A 12099-nucleotide genomic window follows, 5' to 3' on the forward strand; every position below is an offset into this window, starting at 1 on the left:
ATAAAACTCCATCATGCACGGCAGGATGAGACCAGCATGCGTGATCACACAATCATTTGGGAGTTATAAGGTTGGTGACCCACTTATGAGCAAGTCTGTACCCCCAGTCCTGTCTTTGAAGGAAAGACATTACATTTTGGGTTTAGCATGGCTTCAGCCACATGCATCCTCTAGAACTGAGTTACATGTGGGAAATACCATCTGCTGTATGAAAACTTTGAAAGCCAGTCAAAGAACTGACCAAATGCTGTCTAGGCTGGTGCCATGTGCAGCCCTTTTCTGTGGATTTACACTGAGATGGGAGGTCATTCAGGCTCTTCTTCCTAAAGAAGAGAAGCAGTTACTTGCTGTGACTGTGGGTAGATTATCTCCAGATCATGTACTACAGGGTAGTCTGGATCCCAGGTTGTCAGGAAGCCATCTCCTCCTTGCTTAGGAATGCCCTGGAAGATGTGTGAACACGAGGGATTGCTGGACTGTTGGTCCTGTTGGGCCAAGCATTCCCATCCACCACTTTCTTGTGAGAGAAACTAGAGCTCAGGATAGAGAAGCCTGGAGTCCTCTGTGCTCTGGATTTTAGAGTATTCGGGACTGCTACTCCTGGAACCTTATCAGTGGGTCTTCTAAATGCTGGAAGAGAACAAGATGGTCCAGAATTGTGGCAATGCCTTTTCACAGTGTAAAGGACCAAGAGTTCTTTTTAAGTGAGGCTGGTTCACATGAAAATGGCGACCTAACATGCCCTCTATTGCCGACATGAGCCTGGGCATGAACATGGAGATGTGATGTGGGCCTGGTTTCTTTATGAAGGTAAGGAATCTAAACTTTTCTTCCACTGTTCTCTAAAAGTCACATGTGACTTCATTTCTCAGGTGCAAAATAAGCTTTTGAAAACTCTGTTATCCATACACGTAGATTGAATATATTGAGATCTGAAGACAGAAATCATGTGCTAGGTTTGCATACTATTATAGCCCTTCATCTAGAATTTTCCTTCTGATGTTGTCCCAAAGGAAGCCTTGGAACCTGAAGCTCCACATCAGCAGAGGAACACAGCAAGCCATTGCTGTTGGGAAGGGCATCTTTCTCCTGCCCATCAGGAGTTGGCAAATGACTCCATACTCCCAGTCTCTGCTGGAGAGCTTTCTTCCCTTTTTGTATCACAAGAACACACACACATCTGTGTGTAATTTTAGGCAAAGTGAACAATCTAGGTTTGGGGAATCATGCCTCACACATCTCTTGGAGGTTCTGACAGTCAATGGTTACAGGCTAGAATCTCCTATGGTGTTCAGTTTAGCATCTGCTTCAGCATACATTAGCTGTCAAACTGGCTGATGCCCTCCAGGAAGATGGCACCACGGCTTTACTTGTTATCTGAATGTGCTGGAGTAGATTTACCACGAGCCGTAATGTGTCTGTGCAGATCCAAACACATACGTCCTTCCTCAGACCCCCTTGTGACAAGAGGCATATATCGTAAGACAGCTGGCCCCGGGCCAGGAGTGCAGCCTGTGGTCCCGGGAGGGAGGTGCTACTTTGACCCCGTAAGTGCAGTTCCACTAATTGAATGCACTAGTCACAGACTGCAGCCACCGTGCTTGCACGTCTGAGTCAGCACACTGTTATATTTTGCAGAAAACAACAACAACAACAAAAAAAACATGTGTTACTAACAAATGATGGAAGATTCCAATTCACTTTACAGCCCTACATTCTCTATTTTGGCAAAAATCTCACAGTGTCACCACAGACACAGATTGTGTAACAGGTTTGTTGTTAAAAAATAAAAACGCTCTGAGATTCACATTTATGCTTTAAACCAAACCGAAGAGCCAGAAGCTCCTTTAGCTAGGGATGGCTTCGAAATCTCCCTCCCCGTGAAAGTGCGCGAAAGTTTTCAGTTGCTCTGTGGGATATAGGCTACTATCTTAGGGTGGGTACTGTGGACCCTCGGTGAAACGGTTGGCTTGGGCAGTTTTCAGACATCAGGTTGTGACTTCCTGAACCCCCTCACGGTCACCTGGTTCTTCCTTAATCTGCAGCTCATGGTAGTGCTGCCTCAGCCCCAGGCCTCGAGCTTTCCTGAGGCCCCTCCGTGTCAAGGTTCCCCCAGAGACTGTTTGACATATCAGCCTGCAGGGAGAATGAAGTCCAAACAAGAACTGCTAATATTTGCATTCCTCCTTTCTTTCCCGGACACGAAGAAAGAGATTGATTCTTAAAAAGTGATCCCCACTTCCTACAAGCCCCTGGCAGAGGTACCTCTCGCCTGGTGCCAAATCCCTTCCCCGGCAGCTGTTTGGTGATTCCGTGTCACCGGGCTGACTGCAAAATCTGCCATAGCCTTTTAATTACCTGTTCATATTTCCGAAGTACAGGGCTCCGCGGTACAGGGAGGGGATAAGCCTTCATTGTAATGGACTTTCAGTAAGACTATCTCTGAGATAAGAGTACTAAATCTTGGCAGTCTTTCTGGGGCACACACTTTGTGATTACACACAAATTCTTGGCTCCCCAGAGCCGTGTTGTAAATGGAGTGTAGTTTGCCGGGCTGGGTAATAAGATACTGCAGAAATGCCTGAGAGTAAGGTGCACTTTTGCTTTATTTATGAAGATAGACATGCCGGCTGAGGGCTTAATCACAGCTGATAAATCATTTGAAGAAAGCCTATTAGAACCATATGCTGATTTTTTGCATTAATATAGTGTGTCTGTTTCTAGTCTAATAAGACAGGGTTTTTTCCTCTGGTGCTCTGTGTCTCTAGTGTGGACTATTTATCTGTTTAAGTGATATCACTTGTGTGGGAGCATTTATCTCTTTAAGGGGCACCATTAATAAAAGAAGGTGAAAGGAAATGGGGACGGAAGAAGGAATGACGGCGCCTTTTGCCTAGTGCCTCGTGTGTGTGTGTGTGTGTGTGTGTGTGTGTGTGTGTGTGTACATGTGTGTCTCTGTGTGTGAATGCTCGTGTGTGTGTGTGTGTGTGTGTGTGTGTGTGTGTGTGTGTGTGTACAGGTATGTGGGTTTATAGTATCACAAAAGAAAGAATCCAAGAGCTGAGAACAGGAAACATCTCAATTAGTTTCGGAAGGCCATGGGCCGCTCCTCACTCGGCATAAAGTAGTCATTTCGGCCCAGGTGGCTATAATACTGTAGTAAGAGATTATCTGAAGTTGGAGGCAGTGTACTGACATTTTGGTTACCTCACTTCTCCCCAAGCTAGTGGAGCTTGGCCCCAGTAACAGGTCCCAAGGCTCTTTAATAAGAGCCATATTGGGGCTCCAGATTGGAGCCAAACTCTGTTTATCACTAATTGCAGGGGCTCCTTGCAGAACTTTGCTATTATTTCCTGATTATATCTCTGCTCTTTTTGTTATCTTGCCAAAATTCAAACAGTAATAATTGCATGATTTATTGTTTATTTATAACCCTTCTACTGCTTCAATCCCTTTATGTAGTAGATTTCAAAACAGCAATTGCTTTTTCTAACTGCGTAATTTCTCTGGCCTTCCCGAGGGAAGTCGACATGTGTGACCCTCACTTGGAAGTCTTCAAATCCCTTCCACGTCCTTCCTTCTCTAGGATGCTATCTTGGACTGTGTATATAAGGGCTGATGTTAGTGTAAAGAACTTGTGTGCCAGGAGGATGGATTTATCCCTAGAACTTTATCCAGGTTATGTTACATTGCAGCAAAGTTTCTTTCCAGCTCACAGTTTCAAAGACAGAAATAGGCAAAAAAGCTTATTTTATATTCATTTAGACATGGTTAAGAAACATACCCTCACACTGTTAGACTTCATGACCATAAACCAGTGTGGACAAGATTCTCTGCCATTACCAGGCCTTCTTCTTGTCAGATACTGTGTTTGAAATTTCAAGGTCATTACCACCCCCACCCCCTCCCGCCTGCCCAAACACATGATCATCACAATACCTTGCATGATAGGCATTTTATACCAGAAGCTAAAAGTGAGAGCTTTGGATCATTGGCTGGAACCTGATTGGAAGCTTGGAGATTTTAGGTCCATGGTTGTCTGCAGGAGCCTCTGCTGGAAAACACATGTGCTCCCTACTACTGCAGGTCTGCTTCCTCATGGTGCACAGGTACTTTAACACAATTCATCTTTCCCGCAAATGTCCAGCGGAAGCCTTGCAGAATACCAAGGCGTGCTTGACCTCCACAAATACACGCAAACACTTTGATAGCACCCACTTTGCCTGCACCATCAAGGCTCCCACAGCATCTCCCAGCTGAGCTCCACAGTCTTCTGTGGTCCACAGATGTGGCTACAGACAAGGATGGCTGACTCCGGAAGCTCAGAATGAAAGATAAGTTGCTTGTCTTGTGTGTGTATGTTTTTTCAAAGCCAGGAAAGGTAGTTTACTCTGCTCATATGAGTTCCGAGGCAGGCCTGAGACAGCCTCTAGCATCCTGAGGGTGATGTTAAGTTGCTGTGATACATTTCCTTTGACAACAAGTCCTAGGGGCTGGCTTTTAAGGAGGAATGTACACTTTGGGAGAATATAGATGCATTCAGGGCTTATATCTGATACAAGAACAAGAATGTGCTTATGAAAGATGTCACACACAGCAGGCTGCTGGTGTGGGACTCCTAGGGAATGGCATGGGATCCTGGGCATTGCTATGCCATCATCTGTGTGTAAGTGCTGCCCACTAACCAACTGTGAACCCCATTCACTACTGTTTCAGGGTACCCAGAAGTTTCGGCATGTTTCTGACAAATAAGCTGTTGTGGCTGCTTGAATGTTAGATCTTGGAGGAAACTCTGCCACTCACTCCCCCTCCACCCCAAACTTCTCCCTTTGGGAATCTTTCCATGATGTCCTCCAAGCTCAATCCAACAAATGTTTATGGCGGCTTTAATGTGTCCCAGGTGCTGTTTAAGGTGGGCCCAGTGCCAGGGTTACGTTCTAGCTGATAGCTCTAGAGGGGAAATTTGCATTTCTTGATAGGCCCTAAGCTCTTCTGGGATCACGTACAGAGTACAAATAGTGATGGGTGTGGCTGTTCGTGAGGGCTGCGCATTCTTCCTGGTCCGCTCATGGCTTCATTTCCAGTTTTCTTTCTCATTGTCCCTCGTGTGCTTTCTGCTCCATTAGGACAAACCACGCTACCCCAGTCCTGCCCATGGCTTCACTTCCTTGTCCATATGTCATCTTCCTACAGGCCTTCCATTTTCCCCTCACCCTTGACCAAACCCCTTCACCTAGCTGTGAGAGCCCATGTGACATGCCACCTCTCCAGGGCCTCTCTGATATTCCCTCCCTGGGAACTCCCTCACCCCGAATTCTACACTGCTTTGCAGTCTTCACAGGACTCTCTTACTTCCTGGCCTGAGTTCGGATACATGCTCTGTCAACACCTGGCTGTGCCCGCTCCAACTCCTCATTCCCAGCATCACGTGCCTCCCATGGAGGAAGTTCCCTGAAGAATCACTAAAGCTCACAAATGAGTAAAAGAATGTTCTTATCCTCTGCTGGGAGATGCTGCCTAGACAGATTAGGAGCTGTTTCTTCTTCTAAAAAAAACCAAAAAACAAAAAAAAAAAAAAAAACAAGCAAACAGTCAAACCCAAACAAAAACCTGACCATTCATGAAGGAGATAAAGCTCCCGAGAAGGGGACATATCCAGTATAATGATTGGTTAATAACCGTGCTATATGGGAAGTTTGGACCTGAACGCAAGAAGACTCTGGATGAGAAATTTCTCTCTTCATTTAGCAAAGTGTGTACATGTTAGCCATCACCATGCAATATGGCATCACTCAGAACACAGCCCCTCACACAAAGTGTGACAAATGTTTTGTGCCATTTGATAGGGCTAAACTAAGGATTTTCCCCCTCAGGATAGTGTGTGTGTGTGTGTGTGTGTGTGTGTGTGTGTGTGTGTGTGTGTGACAGAGACAGAGACAGAGACAGACAGAGAGACAGACAGAGACAGAGAGAGAGAGAGAGACAGACAGACAGACAGACAGAGAGGCGCACACACAGAGAATGGTAGGTATCAGTGTTAGGTATTGGCACGTAGCCTAGCATTATGAACTTCAGTCTTCTCATATGCAAAATAGCAGTAACAACCACATACCTTCCAGGCTGTGGTTGATGTGAATGAAGCTCATATGTCAAGTACCTATATGCTGTGGTTTCTGGTTATTCCTGCTCTCATTCTGTTCACTGTAAATATATCCAAAAAACCAGGCTTCTAAGATTTCTGTGCCAAATCTGGCATGAGGAAATTAAGCAAACACTGTGTGCTTGTAACTTTTCCTGGATTTTAGATGGTAGCTGTGACTCAGAAAGCCCTTCCATCACTGCAGTATGCCCAAAGACTAAAACCTTGCAAAGCTTTTGTCAAAACTTAGTTGGGGGTTCAGCATCTGTGACCCTCAGAATGGGAGGTGATCATTGTGTTGTTACAGGTGATTGTTATATAAATCAAAAGTCTGAGAAATTCCCCTGAAGTTTCCCTTCTCAACTCAGGTGATGCAGGAAACTTGGTATTTATTTTTTAGGAAGGTTGGACAGATGGTGGCGGGCTGCCTTTCAGATCAGTCAGATCAGCGAAAAGAATGTGCCAGGATGATTTGTTTAGAACAAAATCAGAGAAATGCTCTTGAGGCCAGCAGAAACCAGATCTTGATGTCTTTGGAAGACATTTACCTGTTCCTCAGTTATTTACCCACGAAACCATTTATCCCGTGTATACTAGCTGGTCCTGCTGTCTTTGACATTTGAGTGACTTCCTGGAAAGACATGCTTCCTGATAGAATCTAGGTGTTTCAGATTAGCAGAATTTTGATGTCTGTAGAACACTATTGGGGAAAAAAATTAATTCCTTGGCTTGAAACATTGACTATCAAAGTAGAATTCCACGGTTTAGGCCAGTTTGACCTGATGGAGAGAAAGCAGTCTCCATGGCCATGTGGACCAGCTATGTAGACTGGCCAAGGCCAGCTGTGCACAAAGGATGTATTGTAGTGCTTCTGGGGCTGGGGTCCCAGAGAGAGTACTGGTCCACACACAGGCCCAGCAGCTGGGAGCACAGGCCTTTTCTCTTGTCACAAGTGCTGCAGACTCAGACTGGCACTTCATTCTGTCCTATGGCATCTAATTTATTCACATTTTATTACTTCTGTAGTAGTTGATACTGAACAGTATCTGGCATGAATGAAATATTCAACACAGTATTTTAAAAACGTATTATTTAACCATGGAAACTTTTTCTTTGTGTGCAACAGCTTTGAATATCCCAAAGAGTTGGGATCCTGTGGAACCAGACAGCGTGTCTTGTTTAGCTCAAGTCACAGCTATGTTGACAGACACTCGCTCTACTACCCATGCACACTTGCACCATACTTTCTCCCCATGGCACTTCCAATGTGTTTAAAGATTTCTTGAAACTTTAGCTCCTAACCTCTACAGTCTACAGGTGATCTGGTTGTCCTGGAGGGACTCTAACAGAGTCCCTGTCAACTGTTGCATGTTCATCAAGAGCAGTATTCCATGACAGAGAAAAAGAACTGATGGGAGAGTTTGCAGGGAAGAGGTTGACTACTCTAGACTTCAGCTGGTGGCCTACTCAAGTAATGTTGGGCTGCAGAGGATGCTGGGGTGGGAGGCCCAGGGCAACTCCCTCAAGTGACTCCCTGCAGAGGCCCTGCTGACAGGCAAGAAGGGTGGGTCTGTGAAAGCAGGGAAGCAGTGAGGCAAGGGAAAAGAAATCACAGATGTCCCAAGTTTCCACAATTTTTATCAAAAATGTTTCCATGACTCATCTTGTGACTTCTCCCCAAATCTAACATGATAAATCTACTGACCTAAGTATAATTAAACCGAAATTACCCCCAAAATAAATGGTTCTGCAATTAAATCAACCCCTTGACCTTGAACCACACAATCCAAGGTGGGAATAGATAGGAGCAGCAGTAGTTTCTTTCTGCCCATCCTCCTGATCTTTGGGGGTTAGGGTGGAAGGATACTAAAAAGAAGGCATTCTGGGGAAAGCTGCCCAAGAAAGGCTGGAGGACTGTGTTGGTCATTGTTTGCTAGTTTATTCAACCCTACTGGAAGATCTAGTGGGCTCTAGTACAATCTCACTGACCTTGTTGTGGGATTATCTGCCAGGAACACTTCATGGTAGAATATTGGAACACCTGATAGTATTCCCTATCATTTGCCCAGCACAGACCAGGTATCATAAACTGTCATTTCCTATCCTCATTACTTCCTATCCTCATCACTTCCTATCTTCATCACTTCCTATCCTCATCACTTCCTATCCTCATCACTTCCTATCCTCATCACTTCCTATCTTCATCACTTCCTATCCTCATCACTTCCTATCCTCATCACTTCCTATCTTCATCACTTCCTATCCTCATCACTTCCTATCCTCATCACTTCCTATCCTCATCACAGCCTCTTGAGGCAGGTTTCATCATAACCTTCTGCTTCACTGGTAAAAAATGAAGTTCCTTGTTCTTAGTCACTTATGACCAGGTGTGCGTGTATGTGTGTGTGTGTGTGTGTGTGTGTGTGTGTGTGTGTGTGTGTTAGTTGCTGTAGTTGCTCTTGACTATTTGCAAGATCAGTCTACCTGATCTTGTTTTTTCTTCGACATGCCATAGAAGGGCCATGTTCGACCTGGAAGTTGTTGAAAGACCTGCTACTATGTACGGTCATCAAAGGGTACAAGGTTTGCTATGGCTGTGACCTGGGATGGTGCTCTGGTCTTGCTGGATTCCAGCCCAGCCACTCAGGGGCGGTGGTTTGGGTTGCTATCCATAATGTATGAAGTTGTAGCCAATGTCAAGGGCTCCTAGTGTCCAAGCAGGAAACTGTGATGGAGAAGCTGAAAAAACATATGATCCCATAAAAAGCTGCCTCTGGGGAAACAAGCCATTAGTCAGCCTTATTTATTTATTTTTCCTTCTGGCTGCAAAGTTCAATACATAGGAAGGAGCTGTGATTATCATATAAAAGGCTATGCAAAATGGCTCTGCAAGAAAGCTGCAAAGAGAACTTTACCCTGGCCCTTGGCCACAGTCAGCTTTGTTTGTGTTCTGATTCAGAGTCCTTTGACCACAGTTGAGATGGCACAAGTGTGTCCCAGAATAAACAAGCAAGGCCAAAACTCTCCAGAGGCCTCTCTGGTCTCCATCTGTGCCTGTCCTTTATCTGACACAGAGGCCAGGGAAGAGGGATGGTAGCGGCCTTGGTAAGATATGATCTTCTTCAGGAGAACGTGACTTAGGAATGGAGGAAGGTCTTGTGATCACAACATGAAATGAAATTTCTTCTTTCCTTGGTGCTGTCAAGAAATACTGACTAACCATTCTGAGTCCTTGTCAGTTTCATTTGGGGATATACTGTTTGAAGGTAAAAATGAAAAAAAAATCCTGGGGGGCAACAGAGGGCTGGTGTTTTGTTGGCAACCTTTGTCATTTCTTGGCTCACAGATACGTCATCCTGACATCTGTCTTCTCCGTATATGGCATTCTGCCTGTGTGTCTCTTTCCAAATTTCTCCTCTCTATAAGGACATCATTCATTCTGTACTAGGGGCCTACCTTCTTCCAATATGATGACAAACCTTAATGATATCTATGATGGCCCTATTTTGTCGTTGTTATTTAATTTTTTTAATACAGTATATTTTGATCATGTTCCCCTCCCACAACTCTTCCCAGACCTTCCCTACCTTCCTACTCACCCACCCAAATTCATGTTCTTTCTCTCATCTCTTTATCTCTCTCTTTCTCCAAAAAACAAAACAAAAATCAAAAATCAAAATAATCAAAAACCCAGTAAGACAAAAAAAAAATCAAAACAAAATAAGTCCACTCCCCAAAGAAAACAACACGTGGGAGAGGAGATGGAAGGATTGTAAGAGCCAGAGGTGGTGAATAGTTCCCAGGAAACAGCACCTTCCAGACGCAACAGGACCCATGCACATAAGAACTCACAGAGAATGCAATGGCACACCCAAGACCTGCACGATTTCAAAGCAGAAAAAATCCCAGCTCGGAGAAGGGGAAGTGGACCAAAATCCCACCCCTCACAAAGAAGATATCTGCAATTGACACCCGCTGGGAGAGGGAAGTCAGTTTTCTCCAACGGAGTGACACTTCAGGGTAGGCCCCCATGCCCAGGAGAAGTTGGCCAAGGGAGTTGGTTTTCTGCTATACTCTGGGGATGCAGGTCCTCATCTCTCCAACCCTGGAGGAGCAATTCATCCAACAGTCCTGGATGAAAGGCTCTCAGCCCAGCAGTGCCTGGGGCTCAGGAATAGGAATTCCCAGAAGAAAACACAGGGGACTCTGATCCATTTGCCCTGCACATTCTTGTCTGTCTGTCTAGCGTGCTAGAAAATTGTCCACTGGCTCTTGGATCCTTCTCAAATTAGAGTGCTGTCTTTCAGAAGTTACTGGGCATGTGCAAAGACAAGGACATCTTTACAAAGCAGATTGTGAGGCCCAGCCTTCTAGGAAGGGCAGACAGATGCTCTGGCCAGGCATCTTAACTCAGTTCCCCATCCTCTCCCAGAGCCATCTCTGGCTTGGCCAGTGAAGGGAGAAGGATGACAAGGCCCCTTCCCTTAGGCTGAAGGGAAAACACATGGTAAGTGATGTGACAGCTAAGGCAGTCTCGCATGGGCTGGAGCCTCTGACAGAAGGCCCCATCTTACTGCCACAAGATGACAATCCATATTGTCCTCCTGCTACAGCAGGATTCCTTATTGAGTGGCTTCCTTTCTTCACCCTCATGCCTGTGAGAAGTAGGCCAGTGCTTCACAAGCACCTTGAAGCGACACTAACTGGACCCAGGGAAGTTTTTTTTCTCTCTCTCTGTGTCTCTCCATATGTGTCTGTGTAACAACAATAATAAAAGAAGATGAATTTGAGAGGGAGTGAGGGGGGCATGGGAGGAGTTGGAGGTGGGGAGGGATGGTTGGAAACGGTGTGAATATAGTACTTATCTATAACGTTATTAAAAGTGTAAGTTAAAAAAGAGTGGACGGTTTTACTCCACAAGGCATCATGGTGTTGCCCTCACCAGCCTGGGGCTGATAGTCACTCAGTGTATTCTGGTGTTCTCTCCCAGAGCCAGACATCAGTCTTAATTCACTAACTCCACTGATAGTCCTTATAAATGCTATCTACCACAGTGTATGGAATATTCACCTTACTGTATATACTTCAGCTACATCATGTGGTTTTATGAAGTCCCTTAAGAGAATAAAATAGTGTGGTGAAGCAAGTTTTTATAATCATCATCCCACACAGCCATCCATTTTATAATGACTGTTTAGAACAGCTCTGGCCTCCATCACCAAAACACAAAATAATTTTCTATAGTGTGCCTTTGGAGATTTTTTTTTTTCACAATAGTATGCTATTTGCGTTTACTTTGAGTGCAAGAGCATTTATATATCCCCTCAGAGGCAGGTCATTGATGTGGATGTCTTGGAGCTGGAAGTGGAGCTTGGCATGGCTGCATGTGCCTCTAATTCTAGTACTTGAAACATAAAGTCAGGAGCTCAAAGCCAGCCCTGACTACATAGCAAGTTCGAGACTAGTCTGGACTCCATAAGCCTCTGTTTCAAAAACAAAACTACAACAAAATCCAGAAAAGAAAAGGAAAAGAAATGGAGCCTGGGATGGCCATGGACAGGGGAGGGTACCAATGGCTGGATCCCCGGACACAGTCCAAGTGTGGTCTGTTGAACCGAGTACAGGAATGACTGGGGTCGAACCTGTTCCAATGCATGCAAAGGCAGATGGGGGAGATCAACGAAAGAGAGGCAACATTGCCTTCACAAATCTCGGAAAGGTGTAGAGCTGACTTTCTGGGAGGTGGGGACAGCAAGGCCGAAGACTGTCCCGAAAAAGGAGACCTGGAGTTCCATCCTGAGCCCCCAGTGTCGTCCTCAGAGCCTACACACCTCTCCTGTTGTCCATTTCACACTGAGTAGTACTGGCCACACCTTGCCTGATGGCAAGGGAGGTTTAGATTTCTCCCTAATAAATCTCTGTCAATGAATGTGACCGAGTTCAAGTAAAATATTTTAAAA

General features: G+C 45.1%; 1 protein-coding gene across 1 annotated transcript in view; it reads left to right on the forward strand.

Moving 5' to 3' along the window:
* Positions 1-12099, forward strand: part of Creb5 (cAMP responsive element binding protein 5) — a 293736-nt gene that overhangs the window by 30857 nt on the left and 250780 nt on the right. The window contains 1 exon segment of the mRNA XM_059256673.1: positions 2401-2430. Coding sequence (XP_059112656.1) covers positions 2401-2430 — 30 coding nt within the window.

The sequence above is a fragment of the Peromyscus eremicus genome, chromosome 3 (assembly GCF_949786415.1).
Source record: "Peromyscus eremicus chromosome 3, PerEre_H2_v1, whole genome shotgun sequence".
NCBI classification, from domain to species: Eukaryota; Metazoa; Chordata; class Mammalia; order Rodentia; family Cricetidae; genus Peromyscus; species Peromyscus eremicus.